Source organism: Anolis sagrei, chromosome 1 (genome assembly GCF_037176765.1).
Source record: "Anolis sagrei isolate rAnoSag1 chromosome 1, rAnoSag1.mat, whole genome shotgun sequence".
NCBI classification, from domain to species: Eukaryota; Metazoa; Chordata; class Lepidosauria; order Squamata; family Dactyloidae; genus Anolis; species Anolis sagrei.
The window spans coordinates 149,450,789-149,473,607 of NC_090021.1; the positions used below are offsets into that span (position 1 = coordinate 149,450,789).

At 38.7% G+C, this 22,819-nt stretch overlaps 1 protein-coding gene across 6 annotated transcripts in view; it reads left to right on the top strand.

The window, feature by feature from the left end:
• Positions 1-22,819, top strand: part of ITSN2 (intersectin 2) — an 88,066-nt gene that overhangs the window by 21,100 nt on the left and 44,147 nt on the right. For 5 of the 6 annotated variants that reach the window (XM_060785196.2, XM_060785188.2, XM_060785204.2 and 2 more), the window contains 13 exons: positions 384-447; positions 3,988-4,151; positions 5,467-5,667; positions 7,451-7,547; positions 7,751-7,893; positions 9,329-9,392; positions 11,595-11,732; positions 11,827-11,912; positions 14,536-14,798; positions 15,814-15,963; positions 17,203-17,343; positions 19,400-19,487; positions 21,254-21,393. In XM_060785196.2, coding sequence (XP_060641179.2) covers positions 384-447; positions 3,988-4,151; positions 5,467-5,667; positions 7,451-7,547; positions 7,751-7,893; positions 9,329-9,392; positions 11,595-11,732; positions 11,827-11,912; positions 14,536-14,798; positions 15,814-15,963; positions 17,203-17,343; positions 19,400-19,487; positions 21,254-21,393 — 1,739 coding nt within the window. Of the gene's footprint in view, positions 1-383; positions 448-3,987; positions 4,152-5,466; positions 5,668-7,450; positions 7,548-7,750; positions 7,894-9,328; positions 9,393-11,594; positions 11,747-11,826; positions 11,913-14,535; positions 14,799-15,813; positions 15,964-17,202; positions 17,344-19,399; positions 19,488-21,253; positions 21,394-22,819 lie in introns of all 6 variants that reach the window. The other variant, XM_060785213.2, reaches the window with a different exon arrangement.

Below are 22,819 nucleotides of genomic sequence, written 5' to 3' on the forward strand. Positions count from 1 at the left end.
ACTGAAGAGTGGGTTGTTGTAGGTTTTTTCGGACTATATGGCCATGTTCTAGAGGCATTCTCTCCTGACGTTTCGCCTGCATCTACCTCAGAGGTAGTGAGGATGCTTGCCATAGATGCAGGTGAAATGTCAGGAGAGAATGCCTCTAGAACATGGCCATATAGCCAGAAAAAAACCTACAACAACCCAGTGATTCCGGCCATGAAAGCCTTGACAATACATTGTACTGAAAAGCTTTAATGTAAGCCACTTCCTTGTTGGAGAGTAAAGTGGAGTATAAATAAACATTATTATTATTATTATTATTATTATTATTATTATTATTATTACAGAATTGTATTGTGATGCCTCTCCCTGTCTTTTCCTCTTTTGTTTTCATATAGGTGATCAAGCTCGTACGTTTTTCCTGCAGTCAGGTTTACCATCTACAATCTTGGCTGAAATATGGTAAATATATATAGATTTAAGTATGTAGATAATTGATATTGTGAGATTGATGATGTAGTTCTTAAAAATACTGTTGTTCTTACAGTAAGGCCCACTGTGCTCAGTAGTGCTTACTGTCAGCTAAATCTATCAAAATCTGTAAAAGGAATACACTTGCATTAAAAGTAGCTGAAATACTAGCTTTGCTTGAGTTATAAACCCTTTAACCCTCCCTGCAAGTTTGCTAGCATTCTCTCACACACTTTTCTACTATGTCCCATCCAGAGGTCTTTTTCAGATTTCCCAGGCTTGCCTGTGTCCTTGACCATAAAATAGATAAAGACAGTACTGCAAGCTATTAAAATTTAATTAACGAATTGTTATTCTTTTAAAAAAGCAAAACAGTCTGCATTTCCAGAAGTCCCTTTACTGTCCATGCCAAGTTTCAGGTGATCTTGGAGCCAGTTGCATATGCAAGCATCCATGCATGCACACCTGCACCTGTTCTCTTTTATGAATACAGATTTCAACCAACACAAAATATATTGAATGCCAAATATGGTTAGATAGTCCTAGCTGGGTGCTATTTTTAAAATATAGGAGCCCCCAGTAGTGCTGTGGGTTAAACCCTTGTACCAGCAGGACTGCTGACCAACAGGTCAGCGGTTCAAATCTGGAGAGAGCAGGTTGAGCTCCCTGTGTCAGCTCCAGCTCCACATGTAGGGACATGAGAGCAGCCTCCCACAAGGATAGTAAAATATCAAAACATCTGGGCATCCCCTGGGCAACGTCCTTGCAGACAACCAATTCTCTCAATCCAGAAGTGACTTGCAGATTGCTTCTGACACACAAAAAAAATCTAAAAATGAGCTAAATTGTTTCAGCTGAAGAACTTACCCTTCAATTAAATTTATAAAAATGTTCTTAAAATCAGAATTGGAAAAAAGCAAAAAATAAAAATAAAAGTAGGACATTGTTTTGTAGAGTTACTTCTTGTCCTTAAGCAGTGGGTCACAATGAAGTACAGGCAATCCCCAAGTTACGAACAAAATAGATTATGTAGGTTTGTTCCCAAGTTGAATTTGTATATAAGTTGGAACAGGCACATTTTTAAGTGTAACTCCAGCCAAAAATTATTTTCTTTTAACTTTGATGTTTGTTTTGCTTTCTGTGCCCCTGTTCAGAGGATTTCACCTTACTTTATGTGCTTGTGATAATTGGATTTTGAAAATTTTGGCTTGTTATGAAAAAAAGGATTGGTGATAAAGCTTAATCGGGGACACCTTTTCCCCATGGTAACCCTTTCAGGAATTAATTTCCCTTCCAAGGGGTAGATTCCTCTAACTCCCCATGTTAATTATGAGTTGTTTGTAAGTTGAATGTTTGTAACTCAGGGAATGAGCGAACTTTACATCACAAGATTCATGGTTTCTGCTGATTATATTGCAGGACCTAAATTATAATCCTTTTTCAAAATATTTAAGGAAGCCATGGTGTACATCATGCCTTTTCTCACTCACTTGCCCAGAGAAAATCTTAAATACAGGGTGGGCCAATAGTCACATAAGGGTTTAGTAACCTTTATTTTTTGTTTTAATTTACAATAGCATAGTGTTATATATAGTGGGGGATGACATTACATGACATATAAAATCTTTAAAGAAATAATTTTCAAAAAGTTATTATGGCATCAGAGCTCTTTGTGACTTTTTGGCCCACTCTGTAGCCTTTTTGTCCCATATTATCAGGGAGAATCACATGCCTACTTTAAAATCTTCAAACTGCTATTGGCTCTCTTGGAAGCATGTTTCCCTCTTCCGAGTTTCCCTTATGACTTTGTATTTTTACTCAGTCATAAATAGAAAACACTGTTTTCTTCTCTGCAGCTTCTCCCCTGACTTCCCCATTTTGTCTTCCTGGATGGGTGTGCTTCTGTAACAGTTGTGGTTGATATTCATTAGTTCCCAAACATTTGTGTAACAAAATATTGTACATTGCCTTTCTAAGCACACATTATATGCAGTCGATAACATGATAATTCATTGCCCTCTCTAAAAAATTATGTATACCACCTGTCTTTGGTGCAGCACACTTCAGATTACCTCTTCTGAAGTATTTTGTCCCTTCCATTAACATTGTTTTTTTCAAATCTGCTAATGTCATTGTGATAGATAGTAATCCACTCAATAATATTAAATTTTTAAAATACGCTCTCTGCCCATCCTTTTTATTAATTTGAAGAACAGTTAACCAAGCAAAAGTTCTGAGGAGACTAGAGGCTTTATTTACGAGGGGTATTTTTTAAGTAAGGTCCGTTTGAACATAAGTACACAACGAAAGTTTATTTCAAGAAAGTAAATTTATTTTCAGAAAGTACATACTTCACTCTATTTTTCGACATAGTTGCCAAGTTTGTTCAAACACTTATCATACCTCTGAACCAATTTTAAAATACCCTCTTCATAAAAACTTGCCACCACCAAAAGCCACCAAATCGTCTGTAATCAAAGAAGGGCGACCGGATGTCACGGCCATCTTTGAATTGTTGTACCCACTTACGCACTTTCACTCATAACAGTATCACCGTTCACTTCACAAATCTGTCGATGAATTTCTGCAGCAGGCAGGTTCCTTGCTGACAAAAACCGTATCACTGAGCGAACCTCACATGCGGAGGGTGGGTTGATAGTCTTAAACATTTTTAAAGCACAGAACAGAACCGTACAGGTTAGCTACAGAGCGGAAACTGAGCACAGTTGTTCCCAAGGCATGCCGGTACACGACGCACGCGCTCGTTGCGGTATGCGTGCGAACTACTACTGTCTACAACAAAACGGACCTTAAAAAATACCCCTCGTATATATGCTACCATCCTCTCCTCTTTCAGATTCTTTGATGGTTCGTTGCCCATAGTTGAGTGTTTTCATCATCTTGAGCATACCCTTTTTTCCTAATAGGCCTCTTATCTGGAGCAGATCCCTGATAATAGATCCTTCTAGCAACTGAACTGGCACCTCACTAGTTCTGGAATTCCCACCAAGCCCTTTGGAGACAGGGAGAAAAGGTGGAAATTGAGATGGGGGTGGGAATAGGATTGATTGCTTGGGATCACTCCAGATTCATTTGTGTCATTTATGGAACTTGGATATTCCATAGAAAGCCAGTGCCCATCCTCCGAAGAGTAATTTTAGTAATTTTACAAGGAATTCTGAGGTCAAAAATGTTATTTTGGGAACTAAAACCATCACCAGAGGATTAACTCCCACCTTGTGATTTCACCTCATACCTCTTAAAATCAGTTCTATGCAATGGAAAAAGGCTACTGGGACCTCTGCTACCAAATGTATTTATTTCACTTTCAGCCTTTCTGTGTGAATTCTAGACCAAACCTCTCCTAGTGTGGTGTACATCAATAATAAAAAAATAAAATACAGGAAAAATAAATTCATTGAGATCATACAACTAAAACAATCCTCCAAAACACTCTTTATTCGCCAGCTCTGGAAATGCAGTAAGATTTAGACTCACTTGGTGTGCATATATATTTTTTTGTTTCTAAAGGGCTCTCTCCGATCTGAACAAAGATGGGAAAATGGACAAACAGGAATTTTCCATAGCTATGAAACTCATCAAGTTAAAACTACAAGGCCAGCCTCTTCCTGTGGTTCTCCCTCCAGTCATGAAGCAGGCACCAGTATTCTCTCCCTTGATGTCTGCTCGTTTTGGTAATGACGAAATCCAGTAAATATTTGGTGAAAGTAAATTGTTATACTTGTGAAAAATATATGTTTGAAGTAGAGTCATTCCTCTGCATTTGTGAGTTTGACTTTTGTGGATGTTATTAGTCATGGATTTGATTAAAATGTTCACTTTAGGAATCTCTAGGTCCTCCAGTGCAACTCTGTGGTCAGCTTTAGCCAGATGTTTGACTGTAGAGGACTAAAGATTCCTAAAGAGAACATTTCTGTAGGAATGTCTAGATCTTCCAGTTCGATTCTGGTGGAAGTTGAGTTGGACTGCAAGATCTGGAGACTCCTAGATCAGTGTTCTCTCAGATTAAAAAAAGTTTTTTAAATTCATGGTTTTTACTTTCACAAGGATCTTGTGCCCCAAACCTCAGTGAATGTGACTATGGCTAAATATCATTTTGATGTGTCACCACACTTCAATATAAATCTTATGAATACAATAAGGAGTGGTATTGCATTGGTTCTCATGAGCTTTTTTGGCATATGATGATGATGGTGATGATGATGATGATGATGATGATGATGATCAGAAATCAAGTAACAGCAATGGCCTGTTTGATGTGTCCAAGAGATCTTGGTGTTGGTTTTGTTGCTGTTTGGCTTTTAATGCCTCTTACAGAACTTCTTTTTACACGAAGAGGATTTTGAAAAACAATGTTAAGACAGGAAGGTCAACTATTTTGAGGAAAAGAAATGTAATATTCCCCTGGCCTTTCAGCAGAGGTACATGGTCAAATATTTGTTTTCCTTTTTTTAACCAGAGGCCATCCATTGTTAAAAAGAGTATCTTGCTTATATTAATTTAGTTTCTATTCTTATCTCTCCTGTTACTCTACAATGTCCGGGATGTATTGTATGGTTTTGTGGAGTGGAGGAAGGGGAACCCTGTGGTCATGTAGCGGCATGAATAAAACACAATCATTTGTGGGCAAAGGATTGTTATTGAAAATTAGTTTGTTAGAACGTCAGCATCTTAACAGCTATTTTGCGAACATTGTTTTTTAGTTAATGTTTCATCATATAGTATTATCATAAAAAGAATACAATATAATATAGAATGCATACTCGTAAGGACAGATCAGATATAAAAACCATTTTAAATATTTCATAAAATGTCATTGTAAATGTCTCTCAATTGCAAATACTATAACTTAAAGGAAATCCCAGGGGAAGTGTTTGCAGTGCTCTTATGTGCGGCTCCTAGGTTTGCTCAGCTGTGTATCCCTTAGGAGAGAGTCCCATATGGTAGGAGCCACCCATAAGGAAGCTGACGATTCAATTCTTCTTTCAGGGATGGGAAGCATGCCGAACCTGTCTGTTCCAGCGTCTGTTCCAACAATCACACCATTAGCTCCCATGTCATCTTTTGCTTCTGTAACTTCCATCCCACCCTTGGTCATTTCTGCTCCCCTGCTGCCTTCTGTCAGCACAACGTCATTGCCAAATGGGACAGCCAGCCTCCTTCAGCCATTACCCATGTCCTACTCTTCAAGTAAGTATAGTCACTCTGTATTTGTTTACCTTTATCTGTGTGTATCTGTGTTTCATTGTTTAGAGGCATTGAATGTTTGCCTTGTGTCTGCATATGCTGGAATCCGCCCTGAATCCTCTCGGGGAGATAGGACAGAATACAAATAAAGTGTTATCATTATTATTGATGCAATGGGTTGTATTAATGGGACTTAAACAAGTGTCATTTCCCCTGCTAAAACCAAGTCTTTAGGATTTGTTAAAATCAAGACCAGTCTAGGAGAGTAAAACAAAAAAGCTTTAAGAATATTGCTGCGAGGTGATTAATTGCTTTCCTGATTCTGTTTTCCCATTCAGACAAATATGGAAATTGCTTTTCCCCAAATGAGTAGGAACAGGAATCCTTGTCTTTAGATGGAATATATAAGAAATTGGAAAAATGCTAAAAAGTAACTTAATTAGAAAATGAATTTGCTAATGTTAAATAGTCATTTTTTCATTAAATAAAACAAAGCAAACTGTGGTAGGAGTGTTATATGAGTTAATGTAGTGGTGATGATGCCCACACTCCCTCCTCACAGTAAAGAAGGCAAAGAGGAAAGCAAATGGGGAGATCACTGTCGAAGGGTTTCACGGCCGGAATTACTGGAGTTTTGTGTGGTTTCCGGGCTGTCTGGCCATGTTCTAGCAGCATTTTCTCCTGACATTTTGCCTGCATTTGTGGCTGGCATCTCCAGAGGATCTGAAGGATCTTCAGAGGACCACACAACACTCCGGAGAGTGGACCACCCTACCAAAGGATGGTTTTACAGTGGGGAATGGGGTAGTCACTGCTGTGTTTCCAGTAGGCACATCCTCCCCACTGGTGGTGAAGATAGGGGTGGGTGGCATGGGCCTGTCAGGGCAGAATGAGTGTAAAATTTGTAATTGTCCTCCTCTGACTTAAAGTTATTACCTCACTGGGATTAACAAGAGGCCTCTTTTGAGGGGGCTGGACAGGAGTTTTGGAGGGGGGGTTGTTTTGTTTTTTTGTTGTGTCAGGAGCGACTTGAGAAACTGCAAGTCGCTTCTGGTGTGAGAGAATTGGCCATCTGCAAGGACATTGCCCAAGGGACGCCTGGATGATTTTTGATGTTTTTATCATCCTTGTGGGAGGCTTCTCTCATGTCCCCGCATGAGGAGCTGGAGCTGATAGAGGGAGCTCATCCACCTCTCCCCGGATTCAAATATGCAACCTGTGGGTCTTCAGTCCTGCCGGCACAGGGGTTTAATCCACTGCGCCACCGGGGGCTCCTAGGAGTTGTGGTGGAAGTGGAGAAGTGTATAGAATAAATGGGAAAGGGCAGTTGGCTCCATACAATAGATCATTAGCACACCACACTGAGAATTCTTTCAAAACTGCCCCAATTCTATTTGGCATGGAATCAAATGTATGCCATGGTGTAGTATATGCAGAGGCGGCCCTAGGTAATTTTCAATGGTAAGCAAACAGTATTTTGGCACCCCCCCCCCCAACCAATCACTGATAAATATTTTCTGTTCATTGTGGGAGTTCTGTGTGCCATATTTGGTTCAATTCCATCATTGGTGGAGTTCAGAATGCTCTTTGATTGTAGGTGAACTATACATCCCAGTAACTACAACTCGCATATGTCACGGTCTATTTTCCCCCAAGAGCACCTCAAGAGCGCCCCTGGGCAAAATCAACTATACTGCAAATGCTTACTTTGTGTAATGGGTTGAGCCGCCCCTGAGTATATGAAGTTAACTTGCTATTAATTTGTATCAATTTCCTCTTATTTTAGCTTTGCCTCATTCCAGTTCATATAGTCCCATGATGGGAGGATTTGGTGGTGCCAATATTCAGAAGACACAGTCCTTGATCGATTTAGGATCCAGTAGGTATGGATATTCAGGCACAAGATATTGCTTAGTTATAGACTTATATTTTTTCAATAGAACCACCATTCTGTTAATCTTTGTAATCTAAGTAGTTTCACTGAAAAGAGTATGCTTGGAAATGCAGAAGCTATTATATATATGTATTGAACATGTTAATGTGCAAAATAATCATGTCCAATTTGTTGCCTTTTTGCATATTGCAGTTCAAATTCTTCTTCAACTACCTCACTAACTGGGAATTCACCGAAGACTGGATCTTCAGATTGGGCAGTTCCTCAGGCTTCCCGGCTAAAATACAGGCAAAAATTTAATAGCCTTGATAAAGGAATGAGTGGATATTTGTCAGGTAAGTATTCACATACACATTCATTGTCATGCCGACTAGTAAGGCAAATTAGTATTTGTGGAATGCATGAATTGCTTATGTCTACATTTCTGATTGCATGAGGTAGGATACGACTGCAAGACACTATTTGTCTGTTCAGGCTTATTCACTGTCACCAAAAGAAATTATCAAGTCTAGAGTCTTCTTGTGGTAAGATTATAATTTCCCTCTTGTTGAGATAGAGAAGTTTATGTTCTAGAGCAGTGGTTCTCAACCTGTGGGTCCCCAGATGTTTTGGCCTTCAACCCCCAGAAATCCTAACAGATGGTAAACTTGCTGGGATTTCTGGGACTTGTAGGCCAAAACACCTGGAGATCCACAGGTTGAGAACCACTCATCTAGATTATCAAATATCATAATCCAGATTAAGTGCTTTGAACTAGATTATATGAGTCTACACTGCCATATAATCCAGTTCAAAGGAGATTATCTGGATTTTATATGGCAATGTAGAAGGGGTCTGAGAACAATATAAAAATTAGAGATGGTGGGCTACTTGCAATATAAAATTAAATGTACAGTTAACTAATAAAATCCTTAAAAACTGAAACATAAATCCCAATAATTGATTACCAGGTAACTTGAAGGCACCACTCTTGACTCTTTTTGAGCTGTTTCATAAAACATTTCCATGCTTTCCTAATAACAAGAAACTCTAATGCCTTTTCTACCCAGCTGAATAAAATCCCACATTATCTGCTTTGAACTGGCAGAAAATCCCACAATATATGCTTTGAACTGGGAGCCTTTCCAGACAGCTCTTATATCCCAGGATGTGATCCAATGTTTTCTGTTTATCCCAGATTATCTGGCAGTGCGCACTCATATAATTCAGTTTAAAGCAGAAAATCTGGGATCAAATCCTTGGATATAGGACCTGTCTGGAAGCCGCCGCCCCCCCCCCCCATTCAAAGTATATATTGTGGGATTTTCCGCCTTGATATTCTGAGTTATGTGGTCATATGGAAGGGCCCTAAGAGGGTCATAATTTTAAAGAAAAGAAATTGCTTATAGAATCCCTTTGTTATATGTTGTGTAATTTTCTCAAATGAACTTTTAATTCGTCAACCTAAAATAAGGAAGTGGAATTCCATTTTAGATATACGATTGAAATTATGTTTATGTCTGTGGGTGTTCATTACAGTAAATTGGGCTGCTATCCTCTACTCATTTATTTGGGAATGTGTCCTACTGATTGAAGTGGAACTTGAATTCAGAGAATAGGATTGTATCTGATCTATACAGAATTGTGCAGGAAATATATCCTGGAGGGCTTGTTTTTGAGATTTGAACGAATGAGTTTCTTGCTTTATTTTCTATAGTTCGCATCACTTCTAATATGAAATAGATTTTCATGTTAACATACATAATACAATTTAATATTTGATTTTCTAAGGATTCCAGGCAAAAAGTGCCCTACTGCAATCAAACCTATCCCAGACCCAGTTAGCTACTATTTGGTAAGTTGACATGTGTATTGATACGACCCTTATACTTTTGTAGTATTTGTAATAGAATTAAAATGTTACCAAACATAGGGTAGGTTCTAAAGAGATATAAATAAAATACTGTAAGTATCCACATTATCATTTTCGGCAAGAGCTGAAAAACTATGTGCGTAGAAGTCAGCAATCCTCTTTTGCTTGGCTGTTGGAGGAGATGTTGGGAGAGTGTTAGCCTCCACATCTCGCATGCGTTTCTTTCGCCCCATGTTCAACTAGCAAAGGAGCTCTTATCAGCAACTTGAAAGTTTCCTACACTCTTAATATCTATAATGGGACAGCTGAGAAAATACTTTCATGGAATACGTTAAATGTCTATTAAAAGTCTTATCTGTTAGCAAGCAACATATGGAGCTCCTCCCAACGTGTGTTTTAAGCAGTTTTTTACTGTTGTAAATTTTACCTATTTGTGTGTTTAATCAACTGGATGTTGTTAATCCCAGTAAACTGCATACCTTGTATACCTACGGTGCAATAAGGCTCTTTGGACCTTAATAAAATGTTGTTTTTGTTGTACTGCAAATAAAGATATCCATATTGTGTAATCAGTAATGTAGTATTTTTAATTTTATATTTATATCCTTAGAAAGCAGATTTGTGGCAAAAGGATATTATATTTATTTCATTTCTTTTCAAATTTTTGCTGTTTCAGTTATTTCAAATACTTTTACTCTGTCCTTCTCAACCCCCCCCCCCCCCCGGGGGGACGACCCAGAGCAGCTTCCAATTGGCAACAATTCGGTGCCACATAATAAAAATACAAATCTCCAATAATTATAAAAATAATTAATTTTTAGAATAAAGAATATCTGATAAAGTAAATAGGTGAAAGATTTCCTATTCTCAAGGGAAACCCTAAGAACATTTTGCCATTCAAGAAGCATGGGTTTAATTCTCCAGTTAAAATGAGCAAAATGTAAGAGGACATAGCATGGTTAATGTTCTCACTTCCTCCAAGTATCACATACAAGGTTTAAAGCAGTGGTTTCTATCCTGTGGTCCATGGACCACCATGGTCCGCAAGAACGAAAATATGGTCTGCGGCCTCACCCTTACTACACCATTACTTCGAAACCACGTAGCAACAAGAGCAACTGGTCTCGCGAAACCCTCTTATAGTGCTGAGGCAGCAGGGATTTCGGGAGGGGAGAAGCTGACTACTCACAAAAGATGACTAGAAATGGCACTAGCCTCGGCCCGGCCTTTTTAAATTGCCTTGAAATGCAGGATTATTTTAAATATATATGTGCTGTTGTGATTTTTTATGCTTATATTGCTTTGTTAATTTTATGTTTATGTTGTTTACTCTGTATGTATTGATGATGTTATTTGGAAACTGCTCTGAGTCCCCTCCGGGAGATAGAGCGGTATATAAATAAAGTTCTGTTGTTGTTGTTGTTGTACTATTACCATATAAGCTCTAGATTTTTAAATATGGTTTTCTTTGGGCGAGCAGATGGTGACTACTGGATGGCATATGTTATGTATTAGAAACTAGAGTTGATGGGGTCTGTCCAATGCTATTGCTCCCTCAATGTTCTTGTCCCAGGAGGTTTGTTTATCTTCCTGTCTCTATGTGAGTTATCCCTTAGGTTAGTTCTGCCCCCTTATCTCACCCGGAGTTTTTAAAATCATTTTATGTACATGCAGCCCGCTCTCTGTCATTATGTTTGGTTCTTATGTTCTGTGTATATTGTTTTTTATGTTTTGATGTTTTAAACCTTTTGTTATGTTGTTTATTATACTGCAATTTGTATTTTTATATTGTGGCTTGTTGTTTGGGCTTGGCCCCATGTAAGCCGCTCCGAGTCCCCGTCGGGGAGATGGTGGCAGGGTATAAATAAATAAATAAATAAATAAATTATTATTATTATTATTAATGCAACTTTCTGAATCAACACACCAAATAAGCAAACTGAATCTAAAGTTGACAAAAAACTGATTCATAACCCTTTTGGTATTAATGTTGGAGGGTGGTCCCTAGTCAAAAAAAGGTTGGGAACCACTGGTTTAAACCCTTCCTATATTGATTTGCAAAATTGACTTTTTCAAAATTGGTCCATTTGATTGTGTCTCTTGGATGATATTGCACCAAGCAGGTATTGCTGCCTCTTGATCTCTTAGCTTTATTAATGCAGCACATTGTTCTATCTTTCCTAGGTCACTTGCTGACATTGATGGTAATGGACAGCTGAAAGCAGAAGAGTTCATATTAGCCATGCACCTAACTGATGTGGCCAAAGCTGGGCAACCTCTCCCATTAACTCTCCCTCCCGAATTAGTGCCACCTTCTTTGAGGTGCATAACACAAGGTGACATGTTATTAAAATTCTATTATGAATGCTAAATGATCTAAAATGTAAAAAACAAATACACTGTTTCTTCCCTCCAGAAGTGAAAAAAGTGTTGAAAAAATTAATTGTGTTCTGCCAACATACCAGAAAGTGCAAGAAGAAGAACCTCCCCAAAAAGCTCCAGGTAACTGTGGGGTTATATGTTAAGAGTAAAAAGTAACGTTCACTTTTAAATGTGGCTAAGGGTGCAGGTATCACTGTCTTCCTTCCCTGTATTGCCCCTCTGCCTTAACTCACTTCTCTGTCTTGCTTGGCCTGGCTCCACTCCAATGGAGATTGTCTCACTTTGCATATGCCATTTTTCTCATGTAAATTTGCAGTTTGCTGAAAAAACAGAGTCCCAAACTTGAAGCCATGATTGATAACTGCTGTTCAGTGCTTTACAAACGAGTTTTCTTTAGAGAAAAATGTTTAAATGATGCCCATATTTAATTGTGTGAATGTAGTATATATTCAGTTGACGTATCTCTGACTGAGCTTTGTTTTAACGATTATTTCTAGAAGAGAGTCAAGAGAGAAATATAGTTGATCACATTCCCATATCATATGATTAAACACCCTTCTTTGTTCACAGCCATGCCAACACCTATCCTTTATCCCTGGTACAAAGAGTGAAAGTTGTGCAGGAGTTCAGTACCATTTCTGTAACATTTTCCTTCTTGCTTCCCTTAATACCTTAAACTTTTCTTCTGCTATATTATTTATTTCCCTTTGGATGTCTTCCCTCTCAATTTCCATGTCCATTCTCCATGTTTGGGAAATTTCCTCTATTGTCTCTTCTTTTACTGTTATGATTTGGTCGTACAGATCTCCTGCCACGTTCTTCTCCCCTCTCAAACATTTCCTAATCACCTTCTCAAATGGACTATCCTGTTCTCTAATGTGATCAAGTGCAAGAATACTGGAAAATGATTGAAGGGGAAATCAATAGAATGTTAAATTTACAAATAGTAATAGTTAATAGAAATGTACTACATGCACGGATAACAGGAGTAAAGAATATACAAAAGGAAAAATTGGTTGACAAATTAATAGCGTGTGCACAAATTGTTTTAGTGAGGGGTTGGGAAGATAAAACAAAACGGACACTGATTAATTGGTATAACTATATAGTTCAGATGTTAAATGTGGAAATAACAAATTGCAAATGGAATCATATAGATGAAATTGAAAAGGTTACAATAAACAAGAGGATGTGGGAACCAGTTAGTAATTATTTAGAGAATGTGCTAAGATGTGGAGTAGAAACATTAAGACTGAGACTGATATTTCAAATGTAACTTCTGTAGTTTGATGCATAAATTGCATGTACAAGGAGGGGGGGAGGGGGGAAAACCAACAAAACAATTTTTAAAAGAGATAAATATAGTAGTTTATTCATGATTTAAAAAACAAAAATCCCAATTTAAATTTTTAAATGCCTATTATTGATTTTAAAAAACAGCATCAGGTTTTACACATCTTGCCTTCTTTGGTTGGTCATCTTTCATGAATGTTACCATATATACTCATGTATAAGTTGATCTCATTTATAAGTCAAGGACAAGTTTTGGAGCCAAAATTCTCAATTTTGATATGACCCATTGATAAATTCAGAGTCATTCTGTGAAGACAGGAAATAAGCAGCACCACTTCTGGCAGGCCAGCCATCCTTGACCAGCAGAGGCATTCAGAGGCATTCAGAAAAGCAAAAGCAGTGCCAGGCCAGACAGAGTAGAGGGAGAAACAGTGCTTCTTTTAGTTCTCCCATGAGATAATAAACTCCCACTTTTCTCAACTTTACTCAAAGAAGGGGATAATTGTTTTTTTTAAATAATGTTTTTATTGAACATTTCTCATTTTGTGTTGTCGAAGGTTTTCATGGCTGGAATCACTGGGTTGCTGTGAGCTTTCCAGGCTGTATGGCCATGTTCCTGAAGCGTTCTCTCCTGAAGTTTCCCTCCACATCTATGGCAGGCATCCTCAGAGGTTGTGAGGTCTGTTGGAAACTAGGCAAGGGAGGTTTATATATCTGTGGAATGCCCAGTGTGGGAGAAAGAACTCTTGTCTGCTGGAGGCATGTGTGACTGTTGCAATTGGCTACCTTGATTAGCATTGAATAGCCTTTCAACTTCAAGGTCTGGCTGCTTACTACCTTTGTTAGGAGGTGTTAGCTGGCCCTGATTGATTCATGTCTGGAATTCCTCTGTTTTCTGAGTGGTGTTCTTTATTTACTGGCCTGATTTTAGAGTTTTTTAATACTGGTAATCAGATTTTGTTCACTTTCATGGTTTCCTCCTTTCTGTTGAAATTGCCCACATGCTTGTGGATTTCAATGGTTTCTCTAAATAAAGAAGACCACTCAGAAAACAGAGGGATTCACAACAACCCACTGATTCTGGCCATGAAAGCCTTTGACAACACAATACAAATCTACTTGGGAGGTGCTAAGACATCAATTGTCTAAAATCTCTTAAATGTCGGGTAACTGTATATGTGTGTGTGTGTGTGTGTGTATAATACACACACATACATACATAGGGATAGTTCCTTTTTGGTGAGAGTTATGGTACAGTATTCCCATTGACCCATAGATAAGTTGCCCAAGGTATTTGAGGCAATGTTTAATTAAAATGTCTCCATTTATGCATGGGTATATACAGTAGCTATTTTAAGCAAACAGCCATGTTCTGTACATCGTTGTGTTTCTAAGGAGAACCTGTGTTTGACCTGTTTTTGTGGATGCCATTTGCTTTTTCAAAATTCAGCTACATTTGAGGATAAGAGAAAAGCAAACTATGAGAGAGGGAACATGGAGCTTGAGAAACGACGGCAAGTACTTCTGGAGCAGCAGCAACGAGAGTTGGAGCGTAAAGCTCAGAAGGAAAGAGAAGAGAGGGAGCGGAGGGAGAGGGAGAAACAGGAGCAGGAGCGAAAAAAGCAACTAGAACTGGAAAGGCACTTGGAAAAACAGCGTGAGCTGGAAAGGCAAAGAGAAGAAGAAAGAAGGAAAGAAATTGAAAGACGGGAGGTTGGTCTGCTCAGTGTTTGTCCTTTCTTTAAATTGGGCAAGTCTGTATCCAGTTTGCTATGTGATGATGCTGTTGGCTCAGATATGCTGGGGCCCTGGCAAATACATGCTTTCAGATAAGATATGCTCACTGCTCCAATTGTTTGAATTGTAACGGAGAAATTGGGATTTGTGGATGTTTTTTAGCTTTGATTTCATTTTGAGCAATTCAGGAACAATACTGCATCATCTTAATATCAATAATAATCTGGCCCGGAGGAAATAATTGTGGTTTCATTCATCTTGATTTTTGAAATAGAATGTAAAATTATATTTAAAGTTCAAAAAATGTAAAATAAAGTGTGTATGAAAATAAATTCATTTTTAATTTTTAAAAATTTAATATAGAAGGATGTTTTTTGTTTGTTTGCATCTGGAGCTCATAGCAAACAGAATGCAAAAGCCCCCCCCCCCCCCCCTATAAAAATTTCGTAAATATTTTGCTACCTCATATTTAACATGTAAATTATAGTGGTCCCCAACCTTTGGGCCTCCATGTGTTTTGGACTTCAACTCCCAGAAATCCCAGCCAGCTTATCAACTGTTAGGAACTGTGGGATCTGAAGTCCAAAACACCTGGAGGCCCAAAGGTTGGAAACTACTGAGTAAAAGTATAAATCCAAGAGATTTTCCAAGAGACATTGGCTTGGCACTTGCGATTCTGCTTTTTAACACCAAGGGTGCTTTTAAGCTGAAGAATTAATGCGGTTTGACCTGACTTGAACTGCCATGGCTCAGTGCTGTGGAATCATGGGAGTTGAATTTTGATGAGCCAATAGGACAGTTTGGCAAAGAAGGCCTTGTAAAACTACAACTTCCATGATTCCATAGCATTCAGCCATGGCAGTTCAAGTGGGGTCAAACTGCATTCATTCTACATTTTGTTTAATTTTTTATCTTTATGTTTTACGTTGCATGAGTTTTATGCTTTTATATTAACTTCTTAATGGTCATATTTGTACTTATTATTCTTTAGGCAGCAAAGCAGGAACTTGAACGCCAGCGGCGTCTGGAATGGGAAAGGATTCGCCGTCAAGATCTTCTTAATCAACGTAACAGAGAACAAGAAGAAATTGTGAAACTGACCTCAAAGAAGAAAAGTCTTAATCTTGATTTAGATGCATTGGTAAGTCATAAAGAACATAAAGAACCACAGTTCTGAACTGTGGTTTCACACAGCTAGAATATCTTCCTCTGTGTTCAAAGTTTCCATGTGACGGCATAATTGAACTTAAAAATGTATTATTTTGCTCATCCTTTTGCAGGCCAAAAAAAAAAAACAACTAAATATTCTTGTACATCTATTTTTATACTTCTTCTAATTGGGTCATCACTTCCTCCGTTTTTTGTAGTTCAGACTGTAAGTTCTTTTGTAGCTAACAGAAGGCACAAATAAATTCAAGATGTCTTTGATTGGAGAAATGATACAGCACAAACTATACATTTCAGTAAGGATAGATGTAAAGTATTGTTTAGTCAGGAGAATAACAGCTGTGCGTATATAAGATGAGTGCCACATGCTTTGCCTGCAGTGTGTGTCCAAGGGATCTCGGGCCCTTAGTAAACCAAAGACTAACCATTTCTCTATTCTGCTCTGGTTAGGCCTCACCAGGACATTGTGCCCATTTCTGGGCACCAGAGTTTCAGAAAGACCTTAATAAGCTCAAATTGTACCCAGAAAAGAGAGACAAACGAAACTGAAGCCTATGAAAATCATGCCTTATGAAAATTGAAAAAGTAGGGGTAGTTTGATAAAAAAAGTTATGAGATATGATTATACATTAACTATTCACTAAGTATTTGAAGGATAGGAAACATATCAATTTAAGCCAAGTGTGGGAATAAGTGCAAGGTTATCCTTTCCTTTTTCCTCAGCCAAAACACTTCCAAATACTTCCAGAAACTTGCTTTTATTGACATCTGCAGGATATAAGTGTTTTAAAAGGATAAATAGATGTACACAACACACAACTACAGCAAGATTGTTCCAGACATCACCCTTATTTTCCTGCAGTTATTATGCTGTAACTACTGGGATCTAGTTTCCTTTTGATTCAGAAAAAAATGCTCTCTTTTGAAGCTATAAGTCATGAGTTTTGTCATCTTACCTTTAGAGGTCTCCCCTGAGAGTCAAAACAAGTCACTTTGGAATCATGGGATTTGCAGTTTGCAGATGGGGCTTTCAGAGTCTCACAAAGCTCTTGTGCCTTCCTAAATTATAAATCTTAGAATCCCTCAGGTTGTCACCTTGGCAGTTGCAGTACCATATAGTGCTATAACAAGATGATGTGATAGCTCCCATAGAGAATTACTTTTATGTTATGAGATTAGATGTTTGATATTTCCGATTTTTTTCTCTCGGTAGAGTGATAAACACCAGCAGATCTCTGGGAGACTGAAAGATGTACGAATCAGAAAGCAAAACCATAAAAATGAGCTGGATCTTTTGGATAAGAAATATGATTTGGGAATTATTGAAATCAAAGAACTACAGCAACAACTTCAGGTATGTCATAATTACGTTAGACATCTAGGCAGAGAGTAAAGGACTGTATGGATTTATTTAATATATATAACTAACTGTATGTATTTATTTAATATATAGCTTACTCTTCCGGTTATGATTCCAGGGCAGGGCAGATACGTATCATGAAAACAGGACACAATTAACATTACAGCTTAATTGAGACCACAACTTCATGAGGGGAATTTAACTTTCTTATATTATTAATCAATTTCTGAAAGCTTGTGTAAAAAGATGCATCCTGTCGCAGTAGTGAAATACATGCAATAAAGGTACCAAGTACACGTTCAAAACATTCGTAGGATCTAAAGCCTTTTTAGGTATCACTGGCCCATGAATCAGATCTTTGTGCTGTCTGTGCTATAAAAATATTTTTCAGATTTTTGAAACATTACTTCTGTTAAAACATCCACATAAAAATGTAAATACAGCAGAATACCCAAAGAGAGCACCCAAATTCAGTCTTTTTTGTATATGTGTTGTTTTTCAACTGTAGTATAACTAGTATGTGAGTGTTGTGTTTGAAAGATCTGAAAGTCTATAATTGCTTTTATAAAATTTCTAACATTTGAAAGAAGCATTTTTCATCCTTCATGATGAAAAATGTAAGAGCCCAAACTAAATCATTGGTTCCCAATCTGTGGTCTGTGGACCACCAGTGGAAGAACTAAAATATGGTCCACAGACTCACTGTTACTACACCGTTGCAATGAGAGCAACTGGTCTCGTGAAACCCTCTTATAGTGCCAAGACGTACTAAATATGGTTTTCTGTGGGCTGGTTGGCATATGATCTGTATCAGAAACTAAAGCAGATGTGGTCTATCCAATGCAATTTTATGAATCAGCACCTCAAATAACCAAACCGAATCTAAAGTTGACCAAAAACTGATTCGTAACCCTTTTGGTACTAATGGTGGAGAGTGGTCTCTGGTCAAAGTAGTCTCCAGTCAACTGGTCCCTGGTCAAGTGGACCTGGTAAAAAAAAAAAAAGGTTGGGAACCACTGCTCTAAAGTCTCCCTGCTTAAGCCCCTCCACCATACAAACAGATATATATATACCATTTTTGTTGTTAAGGGAGGAACTGCTGTGCAATTGCGCCTATCCCCACGATCGCATTTCCCCCTATGAACTGGCACGGACTTTTAGATCTTCCGAGGAGGCCCTGCTCTTGCTCCCTCCACCGTCTCAAGTGCAGTTGGTGGGAATGAGGGAAAGGGCTTTCTCGGTGGTGGCCCTCCCCAGAGAGCTAAGGCAAGCTCCGAAAGGACTTAAAGGCCTGGTGGTTCCAGCAGAGTTTTGATAATGATTAGCCCCAGGTCCTACCCTGGCCAACAGTTAGGTTCCCGCTCTGCACTCTATCCAATTCCCTGGCCCTCTGCTATGTCATTGACCTTGACCTGGTCTAGCTCTATTATAGCTATTCAGCAGGCCCTGGAAAAAAATAGCCCCAAGCACTAGCTTGACCATTACTTAAGGTCCTGTTCTGCACTTTACTCACTTCCCCGGCCCTAAGTTTCCTATTGGCCCAGCCCTTTCATATCTGTGCCTCAGGCCTTGGAAATAAATATCTCTAGGTCCCACCCTGACCATCATGCAGGATCATGCTTGCACTTTATCCACTCCCCTGGCCCTAGTTCACTTCGTTATATTAGCCCAGCCCTCCCATAGTTATCGAGGCCCACTCTCAAATCTTGGCCATAGGAAACTGAGCTTGCCCAGTGTAATTAGGACTGAACTGATTTTTAATTTTAAATATGTATGACTGTTTTATAGTATTATGTTTTTGTTTATAATGATTACTTATATATTTTTATGTCTGTAATTGCAATGTTTGACCTATGCTAGAAACCGCCCTGAGTCCCCTTGGGGAGATAGAGTGGTATACAAATAGAAGATGATGATGATGATGATGGGGATGATGATGATGATGATGATTATTATTATTATACTTCAGATTGCATTATACAATTAGTTTAGTGATACCATATACAAATTATGCTCATGTACCTTTTAAATTTATCTTCCAACTCTGCAGGAATATCAGAACAAGTTGATCCTCCTTATTCCTGAAAAACAGCAGCTAAATGAGAAATTAAATCACATGCAACTCGACAACTCCTCTAGTATGTACATATACATTTTTGTTTTGTTTTCCCAAGTTTTCTTCTGTTCACTGGAATGAAACTTAAGCAATCATGAGAGCATAGGAAGGAGAAAAGAAGATAAAAGGTTGAGAAAGAGTAAGGAAGGGTTGGAGTTTACAATTGTGGGAATATCAGAAGAGCAAAGTGGATAACTAGTTTGCTGAACCGTGAAATAGTTATCTGAATATAGAAAAGAAAGCTCTGAGGTTGGACCTTCTCCCATCTAGTCCATCCCTTAGAACAAACTTTTAAAACAGAGGGCCAGGTAACAGTCCCTTGAACTGTTGGAGGGCCGGATTATAATTTGAAAAAAACATGAAAGAATTCCTATGCACACTGCACATATCTTATTTGTAGTGCAAAAACACTTAAAAACAATACAATAATTGAAATGAAGAACAATTCCAACAAATATAAAATTATTAGTATTTCAATGGGGCAATGTGGGCCTACTTTTGGCTGATGAGATAGGATTGTTGTTATTGTTGTGTGCTTTCAAGTCATTTCACACTTAGGTTGACCCTGAGCGAGGGCCGGGTAAATTACCTTGGAGGGCCGCATCCGGCCCCCGGGCCTTAGTTTGAGGACCCCTGCCTTAGAACATGTAGGTCTTATGAGGGGCATTTACTCCAACCAGCCAGAACCTGACTGGCAACCGTCACCCAGAGGACCTTTTCATTGGCTGCCCCAAAACTGTAGAATGACCTCTTGGAAAACAGATTAGGAGGAGGCATTCTTTAAATGCTTGAAGGACCATCGTATAGAAGTGGGGAAAGTCTTGTTCTATGGTGTCCATCTTCCCAAAACAGAGACTGTGATAGAAGATAAGTCTTCACTGACAGGCTTCTGGAAGGAAAAAAATCCCAACAGGAGACTGTGTGTAAAGTCCCACCTGCACTTCCATAATAGTGTAGTTTGACTCATAATGCAGTTTAATTGCAAACCGCAATATATTGCAATTTAGCTGGGGCCTAAGAAAGAGGTATATGTGTGTTATGTGTGCATGTTTGTGTATGTGTGAGCTTGCACATGTGCCTGTGTTAACGTATTCATATGTCCCTTTGCAAATTGGGTCTTGGTAATCTATTTGGAAATATGTTGTCGAAGGCTTTCATGGCTGGAATCACTGGTTGTTGTGAGTTTTCTGGGCTGTATGGCCATGTTCCAGAAGCATTATCTCCTGACGTTTTGCCCACACCTTGGCATGCAGCCTCAGAAGTTGAGGGGTCTGTTGGAGACTAGACAGGTGGGGTTTATTTAACTGTGGAATGTCCAGGGTGGGAGAAAGAACTCTTGTCTGTTTGAGGCAAGTGTGAATGTTGCAGTTGGCTACCTTGATTAGCATTGAATATCCTTGCAGCTTCAAAGCCTTGCTGCTTCCTGCCTGGAAATACATGCTAGCAGTGGGATTGTTCTACTCATTTTGGGATCTAGAAAAAAAAACAGTTCAGTCCTTTTGGTTTGAATACTGTTCCTCACCTCCATGTTTTAGGGTTTGTTCATTTGTATTTAACTATGATCTCTATTAGAATCCCTGTTCACTCTTGGATTAATTGAGTGTATTTAGCCAAATCCCAACTTTTAGTCTAGAGTCCCTGATCAATTATAGTGCTTAGCTGACATGATTGCTTCAGGAATTCATGAGCTGGGATCTAAAACATTGTTATTTTTTGCAAAAGAGCATTGAAGAAAAAATAGATTTGTATGCAAATGTGGTCATTGAACAATGTGTCTTTCATCTTCAGGAACAGATCTTAACTCACTGCACAAGAAGTCTTCAGAGAAAGAAGAATTATGCCAAAGACTTAGGGAGCAACTCGATGCCCTAGAAAAAGAAACGGCTTCCAAGCTCTCCGAAATGGATACTTTTAATAGCCAGCTCAAGGTAAAGTCTTGATTCATATTTCCAACTTATCAAGTTTCAAATTATGAGATCTTTTTCAGTAGCTTCTGCAAGTGAACCTCCATGAAAGAGCATTTCTTGCCTCCCACATCTTTTCATTCATGCTGTTCAGAGGCTAAGCCAATGTTCCCCTTAACTGATGTTTTAAAAAAAGTATAAAGAGTGGTTTCTGTCACTATTTTGCAATTTGAAAGGCAGTGTCTGGGCGACGTTTTATATGTTAAGTAAGTATTAATGTATATTGTGTCTCTGAAGCGAAACGAATTGTGGGATATGCAGAAATAATCCTGGTTATTTATATATATTTAAGCACCTTTATTTCATGAAAGTTAACCACTATAATAGTAATACGTAAAGCAAAGCTATCTATTTCTCTCACCATCTTTACCACTTAACAAAAATCAGGGCAGCTGTGCTTTTTTCTTTATGGCTTACACATTTTGCCCAGGACTATCTCCATCTCTCACACTCTTACTTCCAGTCTAGAGGAAAGAATCCTATCACTTAGGAAGCTGGTCGAAATGTCCTATCCTCTTAATAATTTCTTCCCTCGCTCAGAACAAAAATAGATACATAGAGATAATCTGGTGTGTTTATTAAAAGGACTGCCCAGTCCAAGTGTTTTTCAAAGATTTGTTTTTCGTGTCAGGAGTAACTTGAGAAACTGCAAGTCGCTTCTGGTGTGAGAGAATTGGTCGTCTGCAGAGACGTTGCCCAGGGGATGCCCAGATGCTTAATGTCTTACCATGCTTGTGGGAGGCTTCTCTCATGTCCCTGCATGGGGAGCTGGAGCTGACAGAGGGAGCTCAACCCGCTTTCCCCGGATTTGTACCCCTGACCTGTCAGACAGCAGTTCTGCCTGTGCAAGGGTTTCACCCATTGCGCCACCAGGGGCTACTTTTTCAAAGATGATGAACCATAACAAAAGACAGACAGGGCTTGAAACTGTCCATCAACATGCAATACATGTTGATGGACATGGAGAGCAAACTGAGAAAAAAGCCAATTCTCACAGTCTACTATGGTGAAATGTATTATATTTCACTTTAAACTGTGGTATCTCTAAATTTGCAACTATGAACCTAAATGAGCAAATGTAGGTTTGCCTGCCTGTGTGTTTTTGCCTTGCCTCTCATTCTCTCTTTTGCATCCAAATCACCAACACCTTTTACTAATGTGTAAGTAGCCTCTCAGTGTAGCTGAAAGGGAAGCTCTTTGCTTTGCTCCAAGATCTGAGCACCTTGCAAGGTGACTGGCAGCCTGAGCTAACTGCTTTTCCCCTGATCTTGAAATGCCAGGGGGGCAAGGGGAGCCTAGCCCTTCAAAACACCCATGGATTATCAGCTAGGCAGGCACAGCACCCCTTTCTCTTGAGATCTGCTGCTTTGGGGCAAGTGGGAAAGTGTGC